The sequence below is a fragment of the Boleophthalmus pectinirostris genome, unplaced genomic scaffold (genome assembly GCF_026225935.1).
Source record: "Boleophthalmus pectinirostris isolate CB_2022bp ecotype Guang Dong unplaced genomic scaffold, ASM2622593v1 HiC_scaffold_7, whole genome shotgun sequence".
Taxonomy (NCBI): Eukaryota; Metazoa; Chordata; class Actinopteri; order Gobiiformes; family Gobiidae; genus Boleophthalmus; species Boleophthalmus pectinirostris.
The window spans coordinates 24,396,990-24,417,793 of record NW_026571473.1 but is presented as its reverse complement, the minus strand read 5'-3'; the positions used below and the strand labels follow the sequence as shown (position 1 = coordinate 24,417,793).

General features: G+C 37.7%; 2 protein-coding genes across 2 annotated transcripts in view; one reads left to right on the top strand and one right to left on the bottom strand.

Annotated features, from left to right (window-relative positions):
- The window catches only part of slc9a7 (solute carrier family 9 member 7), a 28,204-nt gene extending 17,105 nt beyond the window's left edge, over positions 1-11,099 (bottom strand). Inside the window, exons 1-12 of the mRNA XM_020918748.2 lie at positions 10,495-11,099; positions 7,709-7,911; positions 6,532-6,609; positions 5,032-5,108; positions 4,791-4,903; positions 4,607-4,712; positions 3,952-4,093; positions 3,431-3,536; positions 2,721-2,809; positions 1,286-1,399; positions 836-947; positions 156-309 (exon numbers count right to left, since the gene is read on the bottom strand). Of these exons, the coding sequence (XP_020774407.1) occupies positions 156-309; positions 836-947; positions 1,286-1,399; positions 2,721-2,809; positions 3,431-3,536; positions 3,952-4,093; positions 4,607-4,712; positions 4,791-4,903; positions 5,032-5,108; positions 6,532-6,609; positions 7,709-7,911; positions 10,495-10,768 (1,568 nt within the window). The 5' untranslated portion in view covers positions 10,769-11,099. The remainder of the gene's footprint in view (positions 1-155; positions 310-835; positions 948-1,285; positions 1,400-2,720; positions 2,810-3,430; positions 3,537-3,951; positions 4,094-4,606; positions 4,713-4,790; positions 4,904-5,031; positions 5,109-6,531; positions 6,610-7,708; positions 7,912-10,494) is intronic.
- Positions 11,100-14,218: 3,119 nt separating this feature from the next.
- On the top strand, positions 14,219-18,719 carry rp2 (RP2 activator of ARL3 GTPase). The gene is made up of 5 exons (XM_020918751.2): positions 14,219-14,477; positions 15,128-15,796; positions 16,212-16,326; positions 17,222-17,307; positions 17,788-18,719. Exons 1-5 carry the CDS (start codon positions 14,313-14,315, stop codon positions 17,869-17,871), a joined length of 1,119 nt encoding a protein of 372 aa, XP_020774410.2. The 5' UTR covers positions 14,219-14,312; the 3' UTR covers positions 17,872-18,719.
- Positions 18,720-20,804: the final 2,085 nt, after the last annotated feature.

Genomic DNA, 20,804 nt, shown 5'->3' with positions numbered 1-20,804 from the left:
TGGAATGAAACACTCCCCATGTACAGACATTTGGTGAGATAATAAAAAACACACACACAAATTGCTGTATGTACTACCATTGTACAATATTGTTATATCATGATTGGTCTGACCTAAATCTCTGGTGTTAAAAATGTCTGCTCAGTGGACACTACCTGATGTGTAGCCAGGACAGCATGGGTGTGGTCCCTCCTCCAAAAACCCACACAGTGAAGAAGACAATGAGCAGCGTCGTACTGAACATCATCTGCCGTGCATAGGTGGCTGTGTCTCTGATGGCGAGAGCAAACGCCATGGCCCCACGCAAACCTGCACCACAATCATGATAGTTTCAGTTGCACTTCATCTTTTCGAAGTAAAAACTTTGTAAATATGGAAAATACCTTCTTGACAATAGAATCACCAACAGTTAATTTTTGTATTTCCTTGTTAGTTCTTTGGATTACTTACTCTCTTATTTCTGCAATCTGTCACATTTATAACTGAATTTGTTCATTACTATGCATTGTCCCAACTAAAGGAATACAGTACACTGTGCAAATGCAATATTTGCATAAGGTGTCTGTCGCCCTCTGCTGGTGACAGTAGGGAGTCAAGCGCCTTGAAATGAAAAAGCAAGGCTATTTACTCCATAATGCATAACAAGAGCTTCATTCTGAAGGCAAGAAGCAAGAAGCAAGATTATTAAAACATTTTAGGTAAAACATTACAATATGGCTAAAAGGTCAAAGAGGTTGACTTTTCAACCTTTAAGCAGAAGCAGATGTCAGTGTTGATCAGCTGAATCAACTAAATTCAAAAAAGATAAGCCATATATTTTAGGAGTAATTTTTACCTGCAAACATCATCATGTGCTGAAAGTTTCCAGTGATTTTGTGTCGTCGACCGAGGTTCAGCAAGAAGGAGAGCGGATAAATATTCAAGGCTCGACCAATAAATATAGCAATCTGATCAACAGGTTAAGAACATTTAAAAACAAATTAAATGAAAATATCCAACAGGACATATTCACAAGTCAATACAATACACTAAAGGTAATAGACATGTGTTGGTAATAATTAATAGCTTTACAGCTGTCCTTTTTACTAAATTTTAAATCATTAAACCATCTTAATAAATGTTTTATAAATGCAAGAAAAATAATGCCTTTTCTATGTTAACTCTGCTCTACAAAGAAGCAGCGATTTTAGGAAAGGAACACCTGTTAGTTATTTCTGCAGCTGTGGAGAACATGTGCCTATAAGGACATTATTGAAGTATATTTTAAGGTTGATTCAAAGGATACAAAAGCTCCAAAGATGAAGATTGGGCTGAATATGTGGTTCTGGAAGGTGAACAGAGCCAGGCCCATGTACGAGAAGATGAAGTTCTCAGCCAGGAAATGTAGGACCTCAAACAACTGTGGGAAAACAGACAATGGGTATTTAAATTTAAGAGGAAAAAAAAAACACTCCAAAAAACGGAAAAACTCAACAATCATTTTCATATAACATTTGTCAAGTAAATCATTAAAAGTCAAAGTCCATGTGTAAAGTCTACCTTGGCCTTATTATACTATACTATGTGTTAACTTTATCAGCCAAATTAAAATCTACTGTATTCCTTCTGTAATATTTACTTAGGTAAAATAATAATTGTACTTTTAATTTTAATGAAACTCCCATATAAAAATAAAATCTAAACAGGAGCATGGCCTTTAAATTTAGATCGAGTAATCTTCATGCTCTGTTGTCTGTGGATTAATCTGCCCCTGTCCTGAAGAACCCCAATGTTTGGAGAGGGCTGGCGGGATGTCCTGAAACAGTCTGATTAAAGTCACAGCAGGTGAATTGTTCCAGCCATCTGGCACCTAGACAAGCGCCCTGTCTGTGATGTGAAAAGACTCAAGACATGAGAACAGACCAGGGGTTCCCAAAGTGTGAGGCAGGAACTACAGAAGCCTCCTCAGGTAGAATATATGGGCTTTCACTGATATCATACAATTTTAACTATTTCTCATTGAGTTTACGTTATACTTATTTAAGGTTTAGATGTACCTTGGTTTGGTGAAATAAATGCTAGTTACCTACCTCCTAAATCCTACCTCACAAACTGACAACATTTTTCCAAATCAACAACTGCTCCTCCTCCACTGTACCCCTTTTGCAAGCTGTTCCTCAAGGTTCAGTGCTTGGTCCTCTTCTGTTCATCCTCTACCTCACTTCCCTCGTCAACATCATCCGCAGTCATAGTCTAGATTTCCACTGCTGCCATCTGCCAATGACTTACTCCACCCTCACCTCTTCTCTGTCTCAAATCAAAACCTGGCTCCAGTAAAAAAAACTATGCCAAGTTAAACTGTGACAAAAGCAATATTGTCATAACTGGCCCCCAAAACACTTCCAAATCCATCCAAAAATTTTACTTTGACAACACCATCTTTCTCCATTCCCAGTCCTTTTCCCCAGTTTTCTCTTTGACACCAATTTCACAATCACACAGCATGTCAACCAAATAACCCAGTCAGCGTTCTTCCACTTCAAAAACATTGTTCATCCGTGTCCTTCTCTGCTGAAATCCTGATCCACTTCAGTTTAGTTTAATACCTGAACTTTCAAAGGTTACGACTAGCCTTTGTTGTCCCTCCCATCTAATTTTTAAATCAAACGGCAAACATAAAATTGAACTTGAAGGCCAAAAGTAAGTTGGAATTGCTGTGCAGAATCCTTTACAAGCGATACCTGCTTGGTGCGTTTTGTGGACTCTTCTGAGAGGTTGTTGTAAGTGTAATGAGCCTGGGTGATTCCACAGAACAGCACAGCTACAACACCTGCAAAAACATTGAGGAATAAAATTATTACTCTAATTACATCTGCAGTAATGGCTGTTTAGCCTGAGGAATATGCAAATGTGCACTGCATCTGCTATAGAGACATTATGCAATTATGCACAGATTAGCTTCATAACTGTAAAAATTATGTTTATAATGTAATCTGCCGTATAATCTGTGCTCCAACTCTGTCGGTCATCAGTAAAGAGACTGGAGAGATACACTTGCACCAATTCATTAATTTATGTACAGCATGTCTATATAATATAATATGAAATTAATATAATAATAATAATAATATAATAAGTATTACTCCTACTAATAATAATTAATTTGTCTAATACTGATCTTTTCCAGATGCTGAAAGTTGCTCTACAATTTCATGCATTATTCATTCATTCCACATGTGCTGGTAGTAAACTACTGCAGACACAAAGAGATATAAAGTTTGAACTCACAATGATTCAGACCACTTACCGATTACCATTTTAATTGGAATCTTATTTGACACACATGTTATGGTTTGATATTTTGGATCATGATTCATGAAGCAGGGATACATCTGTATCAAACACAATGTAACTTGAAATTCCTTGAAAAAAATTTTCTGATCATTCTCACCAGTGAAGCCACAAGCCTCTGCCAACAGGAAGGTACTCCACGACATAAGGAAGAAAAGGGCAGTCTCCAGCAGGGGGAAGCAGTGAAGCTTAGTGAACTTTGTGACGTGGAAAATACATTAAGAACAATCAAACAATTCAAATGCAAAATTTATTCAAATATTGGCATAAATTGGATTGAATAACTATCATTGTCCTTTAGTGGACGTGTGTGATTATTGTTTTGTGCCCTCTGCAGGTGCTGCTGGGAAGGTCACAGACAAGGATCAAGGATCCACATACAGCCACTTGCTTGTGCTGGTTCACTCCACTCCCAGACCACTTCCAGATCTGCCTATCACCTTACCACATCATCTCTTGTATTAACATGCACCTACATCCTGGATGATCCTCATTGTTACCTTTAAAATTTTATATAACAAATACAAATTTAATTGATCTAATCTGTTGTTTGCTGTATTTTTGGTTACAGCGTCAGTCTTTGAGCCATGTTATGACATGACACCCAGGTCTAAAGGATATAAGAGCAGTGACGACTCCATTGGCTGCTCCCATCAAAAAAGAGCCGCTGAAGATCCCCAGAAAAACTCCAATTGATTTGAAAAGTGCTGAGGCGTCAAACTTGTGACTGTTTGCTCCACTTGGCTGGTAGGCAACTATAGACCTGCAGCAGAGAGCAAATAAGGTTATTTGGTAATCTTGGGATGAGTACCAGACACTAAAATGTAACAGTAAAAGCTTGATTGTTTCATAAAATCTTTAGTTATGGTTACAGTTGGATTTTTGGTGGGGGTCTGTAATAGATGGCTGTGAGGTCTAGAGGCTAGCTTGGCTAGCAGAGATTGAAATATGTACTTAGAACATTTCCTAGAATAATTAAGAGGCACCCCAAAGTTCAAATTTTCTATTAAAAATTTTAGAAATAAAATGGTTAAAATAAGGACAGCCTATGTGAAAAGGAAAATCCATGGAAAACATTGACACTGATAAAGTGGATTAATATTAAAAGTGTGCTCCGTGTGTCCAGAAGAGGGACACAAAGCCCACCTGTCCACACATGAAAGTCAGACATATGGTCTATGATGTCAGGAGAATGATGAAAAGAGGATGTGTCTAAGGTAGGGTAGGAAATTGGGATAAATGACATAACATAATACATGTAACAGATTTTACTTACGATGACAAAACAATTGCAACTGCGTCATTCATGACACTTTCTCCAAACAGCAGAGCATACAGGTCCCCGTCAGCATGGAGGTCATTGAAGATGGCCAACACTGTCACTACAAACACAAAAAAATAATAATAAGTCATCACTGAAATATACAGTATGTTCCTTTGTGATGTTATGAAGTTAATACCTGGGTCAGTTGCTGAAATAATGGCCCCAAAGAAAAGACAATCTGTGTAGTAGAACTTGTCCATTAACTGTCCTGCTACTTGCATCAATTTGACCACTCCATACATTAGATTCCTTGATATAAAAAGCAAATATATATACAAAGGATTAAAACAAAAACATGTAAACTAAAGGGCTGCATCTGAAAGTATACAACATTAAATGGGAAGTTCAAAATTCTGAAGTTCCTTGTTTTGACTTACCCAATAACAAAACATGAGACGGCCGTACCAATGAAGGCATATGTTAAAATGGAGCCCAGGTTTCTGAAAAAGTGTCTCTGAAAGATAAGAAGGAAAAATGAACGTTTGAAATTTAGAATGGTTAAGACACAAAAATGTTTTAATTTCATCCTGCATCAGACCTAATGCCTTCAAGGCATCTTAAATTTTAAAACTTTGTCCAATTTTATCATTCATCCTAAAAATATCAATGCAATATGTTATGTAATATTTATATTTTTCTTTACTACTGTATTTGCTTTTTAGTTGGGTTTTTACTGCATAATAAAAAAAAATCAAATAAATTCAGCTTCATTTTAATTTTGATAGCCCAATGTTAAACTTCTGTCTATCTTCCTGAGATAGTTGAGTTTACAATAAATCCATAATTTGAACATTAGCAGTTGATCAAATCCATTCCAGGAATTACATGCCGCTAGAGTTATTTTTACACATCACTGTTCAAAGATTTTACTGATTAAATTTACTTAAGGACTTGGTATTCATTAGAGCCTTACAAACTGGAGAAGTAATGTCAACAGTGGCGTGTGCTTGTTTAACTGGTTACAAATCAAACATGCAGAGCTATGCGGCGCTGCAACCTCATCGAGAGCACTGCCAAGACTAGAGCTCATTCCACCCAGAAACAAAGAAATGCTGACTCAGAGATTTAAAGGAAATAAGCACTTTACCCCAGAGGCCGCCAAAGGACTGCCAAGAGGGAGTTTATAAGATGAAAATTTATTAGGCCAAACATTGACCAGCTCCTCTATGGAAGTGAAGTTATTTGAACTTCAGGTAGTAATAAGCTAGTAGCCCTGTGTGTTTGTACATTTCAGCTGACATAAATAAGCAAGAAGAGATTTTGAGATACGTTCAGTGGAAAAAAAGGCAATACCATTAAAAGACGATTTGTGATTAACCTAAACTCAAGACTATTAGATGATTGGCTTTAAACACATTTGTTTAAATACTAAACGTCAAGAGGGGAACTGAAAGACATCTGCTCTGGACTTCCCCTTGAAGGAGCCACTTGTTCCACCGAGTCTGAGCCTGCTACGTCTGTGGCCAATGAAGGCTCACCTCAGTCAACCATCTGTCCAATAAGACATCAGGTGGTGGCAGCATACACTTGCACCTAAGACTGCACAGTTATTTTTATTTTTTTGTAAACTTTATAAAGATTTATAGACTGAAACCATAAACTGGCATGATTAACAGGTAAATTAACCAATCAGAGCATTATCTGTTTGTGTCACTAAATGCTGCAAATCTGAAATATAAAAGAAGTCACATATATTTTGTTCTGAATGTTGCAAGGATATCCAAGAGGAGATGTGGATGAGAGGAGAGGAGGAGGAGATCCAAAAAAGGTATAATTAGCTGTTGAGGTCCCACACCCTCCTGCACTTGAACAGAAAGTAAGGGGACTGGCTCACTAGGCTGAGCACACCTCAGTAAAGATAGTCTCCTGTCTCTCACCTTTTTAAGGCTGTATCCTGCATGGAAGATAATAGGAGGCAGCAATATATTGAAGAATACCTCTGGGTCAAAGGTCACCTGGAAACAAAAGTTATAATGAGGATATGAATAAGACATCAAGCATTAAGAAATACAGTATAAAGCAAAGTAATAATTGTGACAAGAATGTCTGACTGTTACACTGTAATGCACTGTAACCAGGTAAATAATCCATGTAAATAAATATGGGGTGGCATTTGTTTTGTATATGTTGTGTATTTTCTTCTTAAAAGTAGTTATCGAGTACTTAATTAACTGCATTATGGGTATGATTTTCAGCTAATTTAGTGATAGCTAACTATGAATGTATATGCATGGGTAATAGTAGTTAAGGCCTATGTTTTCAGCAAACAAACAAAAATCAGCAGAGGAGCTTAGAGAGCTATACACTGATTCATCAGCCGGTTTCACTTCTTTGGAAACCGTCTGACCTCACAGCATCATCATTTGTTCGCTCAACGGTAGGTGGGTAAATTTTTTTAATTTTACCAATCACTGCTATTTGGTCGTGACATATGTAATGCGCCGCTAACAGGGCTAACTGGTATAGTAAGCTTTTCCCAAATACCGTAGGAAGAAGGGTAATAAGGTCTTTCCTCTTGATAACATTCACCAAACATTCTCTTTGTTCTGGCTTTAAATCCTTGATCTTGGACAACATAGAATGTATGGCTCTTCGCTGATTGGCTGGTGCCCGAACTCACACTTAGGGTTTTTGCAAACTATCTAGTGTATTCCAATTCCTGACTTAGTCCCTGGAGAGAAATGAAATTGAGCGGAGGCACTAGGTGGTGCCAGCCTGGCTAAGAGAGCTAACCCTTCAGTGAAGATATGTGGAATTAAAACATACAGAAGAACAGAGGAGAACATCAGGATTAATCAAATATATGTGAATGAAAGTAACCTATAGACTGTGTGTTTCAGGTAAAGATTTCTCATAGAAATACATATGTTAAGAATAATATTGCCTTTAGTTCATGTATTATAAATTTAAATTAGCAATAAGGATAAGTGAGCTTGACAGGACTCATATTCTGACAGCTCACACACACACCCTACAAAGTTACACCTGTTTCTCTTCAAATATTAAAACAAAATTACCCAATGCATGTAATATAACTGGTGTATTGTTACCAACCTTCCTGAGCATATCATTTTGCTCCACATTGTGAATCTCTCTCAGGTTTATTTCCCCTTTGAGGCTGTACTCAAAGAACTTTCCACTGACATTGAGCAGAAGGGTGCTTGCGGGACCCTCCTTCAGCGAGCAGCTCAGGGGGGTCTGGTTGTGATAGCTGGTAGCTGGGATCCCGTAACGTAGAATCACTCCTACCAACAGACCTGAGGGTGAAAATACAAGAAAACCACATGACAACTTGTATAGTACTCTTTTCAATAACTAACACAATACAGCAACAGAGCTTTTCTCAACCAGGGGTACAAGGACAGGTATATGTGCATTTAATATTACTCTTTTCAAAATAAAAGAGAGGTGATATTGACTACTTTGAACAATAAGTAGCATATTTACTTTGGATAATATAAGAGTTAGGAAAAACTGATGGAGTTAAGGTGCACTATGCAACTTTTCTAGTGGAGGGTCCGCCACCAGATTGTCTCCATGGAGATGTTATTGCTTTGCCTGGAATGTTCCATGGTATGACATAAACATATCCATCTAACATTTATTAATTACGGGTTTTTCTATTGCTCAAAAACACTATAATTCCTTCTGTGAATAGTGGCAACTCTCGTGATAAATAGGTTTAATCTACACTGTGGAACATTCTTAACAATGCAATAATAATATTTCACTGGATCCTCCACTAGAAATGTTACCCTGCGCACCTTTACTTGACCACTTTTCAAGGAAATAAATTGTGTTGGTGAGTTTTACTCTCATCTTCTTCCATTTAACACTTGCTTTGCTCCTCTGGACCTAAACACGATAATGGACACAGCCTCTCACTCTCCACTTTCAATGGACAGTTTAGTGGAGTGGTGCATTTGCATGTCTTAAATGCTGCTTATGCTTTTTACCTGTTTGTCAGTGCAAAGATATTCATAAGTGTTATCTAACGTTATAGCTTTATCTAAAAATATGTATGATTAATTTACTCAGTCTAAATCTTATTTGTTGTTCAAGGCCACAGTATCAGGTGCAGAGAGAGAGAAAGAGGGAGAGACAGAGAGAGGAAAGAGAGAGAAAGAGAGTGGAAAGAGAGAGAGAAAGAGACAGACAGAGAGAGAAAGAGACAAACAGAGAGAAAGAAAGAGAGACAGAGCAAGAGAGAGAGACTGACAGAGAGAGAGAGGAAGCGAGAAGAAAGAGAAACAGACAGAGGGAGAGAGAAAGAGAGAGAGAAAGAGAGAGACAGACAGAGAGAGAAAGAGAGAGAGGGAGATAGAGCGACAGAGAGAGAGAGAAAGAGAAAGAGAGAGACAGACAGCGAGAGAAAGAGAGAGAGGGAGATAGAGAGACAGACAGAAAGGGAGAGAAAGAGAGAAGAAAGGGAGAAACAGACAGAGAGAGAGAGAGACAGACAGACAGAGAGAGACAGAGAAAGAGAGAAAGACAGCGACAAAGCTGGGATGAAAAATGGGGGTAAGATGCAGGGACAGCACAGAAGCTAAATCCTGGAGCAAGGCATGAGGCAGCTGCTTAGAAAACATAAATCCTCCAAACAGACAACACATATCTGCAGGGGGCAAAGCTGGCACTGCTGCATCCTCACACTAGTTGAAAAGTGTTAATGGCCCTCTTTAATGCAAGGTTGTCTAGTGACAGTTTGAAGAAGAGTCGCACAGGGGATGCAAAGAATCATCTCTGTTAACAACATTAGCAAACACAATTTTAAAAATGTGAAAGTTTAGTGCAACATATTCTGCATTCCTCCTGGCTTTTCCATTCAGACATTCAGATTCCACCTACAAACAAAAAGGCACCACCTTTCCACCTATGCAATTTTGAATAATACTTTTAAGACCTAATTTAGACCAGCATGTTTAGACACTATTGTGCATAGTATTATTATTATTTACAACTCTGTAAAGATATTGGTTAAACATTTACAGCATCATTTTAAAGGGATGGGATTGAATAGTGACATCAACAGAGCTTGTTTGGGTTCAACAGTTTTAAGCTTCAAGGACACAAACAGCAGCTGAATTAAAGACATATCAGTGGACAGAAACGGTTTTACACTAAATAATATTATAGAGTATAAATAAGTAAGTGTGAGTAAACTATATTGTTTTAGCATTTTTATTTTCATTGGACCAAGTAGCTATAACATTGTCACACAGAGTAAAATTTCAGTCAAACAAATTTGTAACAATTCAGCTGTACAAACAGTAATGGTAACACGACATTCTTTAACTGAAACAACTCTACCATCTGCATATTTGCATTTTCAATAGGCCTATCCAGTGCCTTATCTTAGGCTCTGTTAAGGCTATAAAACCAAATGAGCAGGGGTCACAGTAGGTCACAGTAAGAGAGTAAAGCGATGAATAAATAGAAAAGTACAAGCAACAAATCAAAGTCTATATGTCAATAGTTAATGAGTGACATTTCAATGCAGAATTTTGTCTTTGGATCTGTTTATGTGCTGCTTTGGGCATGATGTCACTACCAATTAAATGATTAGTCTTACTGCTTTAATTCATCTGTATATCTTGAATTAAGAAATGAGAGCAAGCTAAAGTTCTTTTGTAGCCTAGCTGCGTGTGTGCGTAGTGTATGCTGCTGCATTTGAAGAGGTAGACACAAGAACCAAATCTGCAGCACCAAGAAGCAGAGGTGCCAGACATTTAGCTAATGCCCATTGCATCAGAAAGTAGGCTATATGAATCCATTCAAGTAGCCATAGAGAGAAATAGGCTATCTGTGTTTTTGAGCCCCCACGTGACTTGTAAGCTTACCGTAAATCATTGCTAACCCGGTCTCGTGTAGGAACCGGACTCGTCTGTGCTTGAATAGCCAGATGGTAAGGATGGTTAAAGTCAGCAGCAAAATAAATGTCAGTAAATTAACGCTGTCCTGGCGGTGACTTTCCTCTGCCTCTTTCTCCGTGGCAAGTTCCTCCATGACATCGCTGGCTTTTACCCCGGATAACCTAATAATCTCTGCCGCAAACATGAGCCAGACCACGAGCATCCCTTGCAGAGCACCGCGGTAGCTTCGTAACGCATCCATAGCTCACGAAGGATGCTGACGCCAAACCGGGTAAAAAAGACGCACGAACATTCACCGCTGATGCACCATGTCTCTTACAGCACAGCCGACTGGACAAACGAGTCTACATTACCGATAAACCGCAGTTCAGCCTTTTAAAGATACACCGCGTCGTCTTGGTTGGATAAAGACAGATGCAAGTAGGTGATATTGCGCGCTGCTCAGCTTCTAGTTGGATCAAGTTGCATCGTGCGTACCCCCTTTGGCTCCGCAGCCCCAGTTGACTCACGGTCCTGCCCTACAATGTCAGTGATGATCTTGCAATTCAAGCGTGGAAATTCGTTAAAAACAGGAAATTCACGACTCCTGCATCGGGAATGAAGAGTCAGCGTTTAACCAGAAAAGTTGAAGCATGCATCCGTTGTGGAGGGGTGCTGGTAATGTAGGGGTGGTGCTGTGACTGACCAGTTGTAATTTTACAAGCCTAATTTTGAACATATTTTATTTGAAGATGAGCATATAGATATAGATATATAACAAAATAGAGACCGTAAGCAACAAGATACTCCACAATGGTCAAATTTGGGGACCCAATATAAGCTATGCAATGGCAATTCTTATATATATATATATATATATATACACACACACACACACACACACACACACACACACACACATATATATATATATATATATATATATATATATATATATATATATATATATATATATATATATATATATATATATATATATATATATATATATATATATATATATATATATATATATATATATAGCATGATAAATTCAACATAAAAACGAAAGTCCCCCCTTTAATGTAAGATAAGGTAAGGTCTACTCTGAAACAAGTTTGTAACCTGTAACTCTGGAGCTACTGGTAGCTTTCCACCTCCTCCCAAGTAGCTCACCAAGGGATTTCTGAATTACACATATTGTGCTGAATAAGTAAAATCTGATAAATAAAGTGCCTTTTACCACTGTACATGTATCATTTTGGTTCCTAACTTTGTGCACAAGTAATGGATAATAGTTTATGTTGTATATGGATCTAAGTGTACCTCATCTAAGGCTTGCCATGGCTGTTATTTATACTCAATTATGACTGGTAGCTCACTGGCATTTTTGTTTTGTACAGGTAGCTCACCGGAGAAAAAAGGTTGGAGGCCCCTGACATAACATAACCTATAACATTAGGACATTAGCCTATAGCCTAATTTAATTTGATATATAGGCCTACGTACAAGCCATCTTTAATAAGAATCAAGGAATAAATTAAGTCGACATGTTTTGGCTGCCTTGATTGGAGATTTTGTGGTTAAAGAACCAATAAAAAACAGTGTTACAGTTTTGTTTTGTTTTTTTTTTGGTTTTTTTCATAGCCACACTAAAAAATTAAGCAGTGTAATTTGAGAGGATCTGCCTGGATCAATAAGTCTAAATGATCATATGGTTGTAGCATCAAATTTTGGGTTGGGGTCAGATTTAGATTCTTCATATGCCTTGGGCAGGGATATACAAAAAAATTATGTCAAAGTTTTTGATTTTTATTTAGATTAGCCTACAGTTCATGCAGTTATTAGGTGTATATTCCCATTATGGCGGTAACTAAAACCATCTGCGGTCTCTCATTTCAACTGTCACTTCACAGACGTTGACCAAGAAAAAGAAGTGGGTGAAAATTTGAGTTGCACAGAAAAGCATTACACAATAGGACCATATCACCTAATAGCATCACATGGATCAGATTTATTTTTTATCACCACTACACAGACCTGTTGCGGCCAGGAGTGGCTCAATCACATAGTCTAGCAATACACACTTTATTCTTACAAATGAGTGTGTGTTTGAGAGTGTAACTGGACAAATAACCCATTAATCCACATGCCTATTTATGAAAATAAAATAATTATACCCCATAAATCTAATTTTAAAGTTTGAAATTGTTTTATATAGCAAAATATATATAGGTTTGGTGTGTTATTTATTTGTATCATCTACACACTAAATTATATTATCCACTGTTAAGTGCAGATCAGTCTCTGTGGCATGAGGGGCCCGAGCAGGTTATTCTGGCTAATCTTTGCACAGTGCTCTGAATAGTTTTATTATTTTCCAGGAAAGTTCTGGTTAAATCAGTGTTCTTGTTGTGTGTTGCATAGTGTGAAATCATATAGCAAGGTTGGTTTTGTTGCTTATTTTTATTTATTATTTATTTATTTATTTATTTATTTTCAAGTTTTCATTATTAGGCTTCTTTTACTTGAGTGATACATTGTTGCCTAAGTTTTAGTTGTGCTATACTCTTCTGTGAATGTATAAGTGACAGGATTTGACCAACAAGTTGACAACAATAATTAGGCCTAATTAATTAAATAAATAGTTATACTGTAGCTACTCGGGTATTTCTGCAGATATTTTATTTTTACTGAAACTTGGATTATTGGATTCTCACCTCCACTTCTAAAAGATGGTGTTATGTAGGTTCTAGATATTTTCCTATAAGCCTACAAATCCACTCAAATACTTAAAGATGCATTATGTATCTTTTAGGTTGGGGGTCCGTCACCTTTTTGTTTCTATGGATATGCCATTGCTCTGCTTAGAATGTTCCACAATATGACATTAAACAGAGCTACCATACATTTATAAAAAATGTTTTGAAAAAGCAAGTTTTAAAAGCATAGAAATCACATAGAAAAACAGGTGTTTGAAATGTGAGTGGGGTTGCCTCTCCACAGATCTGACCAATAACTTGATCTGGTATAGTCTTCACTAAGATAGAAAGGTTTAAAGGCACACGGTAAAACATTTCTGGCAAAGCAATAACACCTCCATGGAGAAAAGCAGGTGGCAGGTCCTCCACCAGAGAAGTTACCTTTAAGTCCACATGCTATTTATGCATTTCTTGAAATATAAATAAATACAATCAGTGTCTCAAATTTTATATTTATATTTATATTTTAGAGATTTTATATTTTATATCTTATTTTTCTATTTTATTTTGTCTTGTACTTGTGCATTTATATAATTATGCCTTAATTGACACCTGTCTCTTGCTACTTTTCTCTTGTTTTTGCTACTTATTTAGAATTTATTATTACCATTTATTTAAGTTTAAATCTAAGTTTCTATATTTTCTGAAAGTAGTTTGCCAGTTGTGTTTTGATTGCCTTAGCTGTTTTATCTATGATTATAACCTGAACACACATCTATCACGGCAAAATAAATGTCAATAGCATTTACATTTTTTATTTTTTTTTTTTTATGTTTTAAATTCGCCATATAATATTTTGGATAAAACTAAACTAAATACGCCCACGCTTCTCCTACACGCCTCTTGAGCAGTACGTAAGCTTTGAGCGCTCTGATTGGTCAGCGTCAGGGCGGGCGCAGCGCTCATTGGCTGCAAAACGGGAAGCTAAAAAAAAATCTTGTCAACTGAAGTGTACGTAAGCTGCTGCCTCACGCCTTTCCAGATCACTCATTCTGCGACACTCATATACAAGTGTTTTTATATTGGGGCGGATTAGAAGCTAAAATGGGGTGCTTCTTTTCGAAAAAATCCAAAAGAAAGTCAGAAGGGAAAGAGGAACCTGCGCCAACGACGACGACTGTCGAAACCTCCGCCACAAGCAACGCGGTTCCCCTTGGCAACAACACCGAAGAGCCCCAGAAACAGTACAGCTGGGACAAACGGGAAAAGGTACTACGATAATTATTAATAATAAACTAACAAAATATCTACGTGAATGTGCTTTTATTTGCTTTTAGTAGAGCATGACACGGAGACAAACTGAAGAAGATATTATAATCACAATGAATCAACCTGAGTGCACCAAGTGAAGCATTACGAATGGGTTAAACAGCGACAGATGATCAGGATAAAGCCGCTATAACATTGGCACTGTCTTTGACTGCTCTATTTCGTCTTGATGATTGTCTATATTAGTCATATAAGGCATAATCCCTCCCTTCCTGTTATCAGGGTAACAGATTTAAGTTTAGCTCCACCTAAGTTTGTTACTTTGTTTTGCTTTTGTATGCACTCACAACACTGCAACGTTTAGATTTAGCGTTAAGGCTCTCCATGTTACCAACTTTATCTTATTATCGGATTATTACACGGCACACACAGCAAAGCACAAGGGCGGACAGCTGACTATGCTCTGAGCAGGGTTTACGCGACTAAAACAAGGTGCTGTGAAGTAAACTTCCGTTTTGGTGAAGTAAATGATCTACTTATATGATCATAATGTATATCTCAATTTGCTTGATTAGCTGTTTGTTTATGTGCAGCAGCAGTGTGTCACTTCCCAGTTTGCACATAACATAACATTGTTTTCCATTACACAGGTCGACCCTAAGGACTTTATGCTCACAGGGCTCAAAGATGTCACTGCGGGGAGGCTACCTGGGAAACTGAACGGACAACAGTTCGTAATCCAAGAGTGTGAAAACTGCAACATCTATGTGTTTGACCACTCTGCCACTATTACAATTGATGACTGTGTGAACTGTCGTATCTTCCTTGGACCTGTCAAAGGCAGTGTGTTTTTTAGGGACTGTAAGGACATCAAGTGTGTGGTGGCCTGTCAGCAGTTTAGAACCAGGGACTGTAAAAAGATGGAGGTGTTTCTTTGCTGTGCCACTCAGCCCATAATTGAATCGTCCACTGGGATGAAGTTCAGTTGCTTCCAGTACTACTACCCAGAGCTGGCCTATCACTTCCAGGATGCAGGGCTCAGTATTTTCAACAACAACTGGAGCAATATTCATGACTTTACACCCGTATCTGGGGAGAATAATTGGAGCTTGTTGCCAGAGTCTGCTGCAGTTTTGGACTATGTTCCTTTACCAGATCCAGAGTCTGAGTTCAAATCAGTTCGGATCTTCACTGAACCGGAGCGGAGTATTGTGCCTCTAACAAAGGGAGGTAGACGAAAAGAAAGTGATGAGTCCTGTCTATTTGTGTTTTTCGCTGGGGAGTACACAACTCCAAATGCACGCAAACTCATTGATGAGGTAAGAAAGAACCAAAGCTAAATGCTTGTATCCCCAAGTGACATTTTCTAAAGCATTCAGTCATGAGGTTTCTCAATGTCCTGTACAAATAAGGAAACAAAAATGACACACTGAAACTCGACAGGAAGTAAGCTAAAGGTTCAGAGATGAGTTTTAACTTCAGTAAAAGATAATAAAGATGTATCAAGTATCTCACATCATAATGTGAGATTTTTTTTTCCCTTTTCATTTCCATATACTGTAGTATATGGAAATGAAAAGTGTATGTATAGAGAGCAGGCGTAGTTACAGTTATTCGACTCAACGCTGTGGTTTAAACATTGCTGGAGTGTATGTAATGTTGCCAAAATATGCACTGTGTCATCAGTGAGGTATGAGCTCTGTGTCACTGTTATAACATGTGCCTCGTGTTCAGGCCACGGCAAAAGGTTTTGTGCTCATCCAGACTAAAGAGGTGTCAATGCGGCCTGAAGATGTGAAGAGGGTTTTCCAGAGCAATGCAGAGGAGCTGGTGGAGTGCATCACCAAAGGTACTGCCGACATTTACCTATGCGTATCTTTGCATTCATTTTTTCCTCTGTGAAATCTGAGCTAGTTTTATTGGACATTAAAGAGTATTTTCAATACCCTAAGTAAAGAGCAAATAGTTTATATGCAGCACTAAGGTAACCCTTTTATTGAAATTCAGGCAGCCAACATGAAGGCATTTTTCAGTCTTTTGAAATATTGTATTTCTAGAGAAAACTTCTACAATAATGCAAGCCTCTCCAAAATATCAATACCACAACAGCCTTATGGTAACATGTCTGAAGGGGTTGAACCCATCATTTCTCCAGGAAGATGGCCATACTTTGCAGTGATAGCAAACATACAGAACAGGAAGCATGTCTAAAATTTAAATCTCCTTGGAAACATGCAGGTGAAAAAACAAGTACTTTGGCAAAAGAAATAAGCCTGTAATTAAGTTCATGCAAGGTAGAAAAATCTACAAATGTCCATAGTGCTTTTCTGCCTCTATCATTTCTATACATTAAAGACGTACTCATCCTCTCCTCTCTCCTCATATAACAGTATTTGGCTGCTCTGTAACACTTCAACAACTTATAATGATGAGAGTTGGTTTTGAACTTCACATTTTCTGGTACAGTCTCTTAAGCTGTTGCTGACCCTGCTTGGAGTGCAATGACACTGTATATATTCAGATATTCATTTGACATGGATGATTCAGTTTAAATTTTTATGTTGTAATTAAAAATGATGGATTTAAACATTTTGTAGGTACTTATACATAAAGGGACTACTTCTGGGTGAAATCACAGGTGTGCTGGAAAACATTTGTCATACATGATAGTTCTGCAACAATGAAGATTTTCCTTTGCAGTGTTGTGCAGAACCTCTCTAAAATAGTTTAATACTTCTCTTTAGGTCCAGTTATTGCGATGGAGCTCAACGGGGATGGGGTTGTTGAAGCCTGCAAGAGCATCGCCAACGAAGTGTTCAGTGGCACCAAGGTATTTAATCATCTATACAGTGTTTAACCCTAATAGAGAAGACAATGATGGGTCCTCCCGTAGTAGTAAAATAAGCAGGGCTGGGTAGTGCTAAAATTAAAAGAACAATCTTGTTACTGACCTGGAAAGTCCCTGTGACTGGTCAATTGTTCCAACCACTGGTGGTTTGACCCCAAAAGCAGAAGCAGGAACTTTACAAGATTATTTTTGTGAGTTTGTGAATTCACAAAAATCACAGGAATTCAGGTAAACAAATGATCATAACTTAAATTAAATTGCAATTTAGAACATCTAGAGCACAATTTATGTATCATTTTGTGCTTTGGTCATTTGGTCAAGAGTTATTCCAGAGAAATATCTTAATCTTAGTAATGTGACAGACTAAATGAATGTGAATTCCAGTAGGCCTATATTGGATTACACACATAGTATTACTTCACTGGCTCTGTAAACATAATTTAACCCATTTATTTTCTGTAGGTGTTTGTGTCTGATAACAAAAACACTTCATCTCGCGATGTGGACAATTTCTTCAACTTTGCTGACATGCAGATGGGACTGTGAGCAACAAGTTTCAACATGAGCCAATCAGATTCCTTGCAGTGTGTTCTGTTTACTGTAGTGATATAACAGAGCATGACTTATTGATTTTTAATAGTTCAGTTCAATGATGTGAAGCACACATAGCACAATTTAAAAGACACTGGGTGAAATAGTTAAGCATTTTATTTAGTAGTCATAATTCAGGGTTGGAATTTTTTTTTTTTTTTTTACACAAATTAAACAGAAGTTTGTTTTTCACTTTGACTATGTTCTATTACTGAAAACATTTCTATGTTAATTTTCCAAAAATAGTTGATCATATAATGTTTTGTAAATCTTTAAAATGCTTGCATTTAAAAGGCTGACTAAGAGACACCTGCTATAAATGAACACTCATTCACTAAGAATGCTGTAATATTTATTTTCTATGAATGTATTTTTTTATTGTACTTTTTCATGTAACTAAGTTACAGGTTAGCCGGTTTGTTTATTATTTGTACATACCATTGCTGTTTTAACAATGTTTGAAGCAATCTGCCTAAGGGAAATGTTTTATATTTTAAATCATATTTTTACTTTTGATTTATTTGTAAATGTGGTTTAGGTAAATGCCTTTGTGTATGTGAATGTAATGTGCAAGTTCTAGGTTTATACATGAGTTGTTATCAGTTAGGCCAAAGCTGAATTGTCAGAATTTTAGCCTGTTCATTGCTGTTTGTTTTAGGAGACATGTAAAATTTTCTATTTCTGGGTGGGCTGGTTTATGTAGTAAATATATGTAACACATTTTTTACATCTATGTTTTGTATAGAACAAAACAATGTGTATTACATAAAATACTTTTTAGTAAAATGTATTTGTGTCAGAAAGCTTGTGTTTTGACTTTATTCATCACATTTTAAGCATGAGTTTACATTATATTCTGCAGAACGTGGTTGTTTGACCGTATATTACTGACTAGTGTGTGGAACAACAGTGAGCCTGCTGCTCTTTGCCAAGACACGACCACATCAGACACACAAAGGCAAGCTCCATGGCAGGAAGAAGCTGCTGGGAGAAGAATACTGATCCATTTCAATTCACATAAATCCACAAGCATCCTTATTTGCTTTATGTATTTGAAAAGTTGCTCCTTTAAGGTTAGTAAAACATTGTAAAAATCACAGGTGCATTGAGAGCGAGAGAGTTGCTTCATGGACAGGCTGGTTGGTCCAGGACTGGGCAGGGGGCAGGAGGGAAGACACATCATTTCTTGCTCTCCCTGGAGTACCTCAGGGCATTGTATCAGTGCATCAAGTGCTTCCACAGGGCTTTTTTAAAATTGGTGTCCTTTGGCGACTGTGCCATCTTCACCAGCTCCAGTGGATTCTCAAACTCATTCCACACTTCCAGCATGTCCTCCTCCATGACCTTCTTCATCTGCTCCCTGGAGACGTTGTAGTCTTTAAACACAGAAAACCATTCCTGAATCCTTATATCTTTTACCTTCTTCATACTCTCTTTTCTTCCTCTCTCCTCCTACCTGTCCTTGTCCCTCTGACAGACCCTGGTCTCATGTTCAAACAGTGCCTCTTTTTGGACTGTAGGGCGCACATGTTGGTCTTTGATTTGGAGCTGTGGATGTACCTGGATGAGCATTGGGACCTGACATGTCCCCAGCTCTCACCAGTTCCTCTGTGAGCGACTCGCCTTGGATGATGTAAAACAAAGAGCTGGTAGACTGTGGACTCCTGAGTGTCATCCAAAGAGTCAGACCTATTGTCTGTCTGGTACTCGTCCACACTCTGTTCCTCATACAGCATTTTATCTTATCTATATCTCATACCTTATCCATTTGAGCTACTCCCCATGTAGCTGTTATCTCTTCCCCCGTTGCTTCCTCTAAATTACCATGCATTGAGAAGCCCCAGAAGGAGTTATCTCTTCATTGGTCCCATATGAAAAATATGTCTCTTTCTCTGGACCTGCAGCTCTCTCTTCAGTAAGATTGGTGGAGATAAAAGGAGCTTTTGGGTTCAGAAGTACTCTATTTCTTCTTTGTCCACTTTCCACTTTTAAGGACGGTCACGAAGAGCACTCCTACTTTTGTAATCCATATTCACAATAACAGTCTAACCCAGGTCTACAGTCACTGTTTTCTAGACAGACAGGGCCCTGTTGCTCTGATTCTTTATGTACACCTAAAAGATTTTCTCCAGATTCACCCTTGGTACTTTCCTCTGTTTGCTTCTAAAGTACTTCCTGTAACTCCTCCCGCTCCACAGTCTCCTCTGCTCTCACCTCTCCCTCTTAGGCCCTTATCTTGTGTTGTTCTGTTGGAGGTTGTCCAGGGCCAGTATGGCGTCTTTCTTGTAGTGGAAGCCTTCCCTATTACCTCCACACCTCGCACCTTCATCTGCACAAAAATTCAGACTCTAACTGCAGCTGGTGTGCTGCAGCAAAGTCAAAGCCTGGATTGGGTTGCTAAATCTCTGGAAGAAGAAGTGGCATATAGTGGCATTATATTTGTCTAACTGTTTGTTTCTTGTTGTTTTATTCTTATGGTATATCTTTTTTTAACAGGACCAAAGTCAGCCAAAAGTTAGTCAAAGTCAAAAAGTATATCTAACCATTTAGACTAGCTTTGTGTTATCAGTAGGTAAATGTTATGGCCAGTACTGGTCAAATCTGATTTTTGGTGTGTTTGCATGCCCCCAAAAATAAATTTAATAAAATCATAACATCTGGTGACACGTGTCAAATTAAATGAATGATATTTAAGATACTTAACATATTTACACAAAGATAGAACATAAAATAACACAGATGTAGGCTAACATTTCATTTTAATAATCTGACAATTTAGGTCAGATTTGTGGTGTGTATGTAAACATTGCCACTGATTTAGTCAAACAAAGCAAACAAAGCATACTACGGGTCAAGATGCCATATCAGTGGCCATTAGTTATCTTTTT

Coding starts and splice junctions, on each gene's coding strand:
- rp2 (XM_020918751.2), top strand. CDS start 14,313: ATGGGGTGCTTCTTTTCGAAAAAATCCAAAAGAAAGTCAGAAGGGAAA. Junction 14,478..15,127: donor GCTGGGACAAACGGGAAAAG/GTACTACGATAA, acceptor TCCATTACACAG/GTCGACCCTAAGGACTTTAT. Junction 17,308..17,787: donor AAGTGTTCAGTGGCACCAAG/GTATTTAATCAT, acceptor TATTTTCTGTAG/GTGTTTGTGTCTGATAACAA.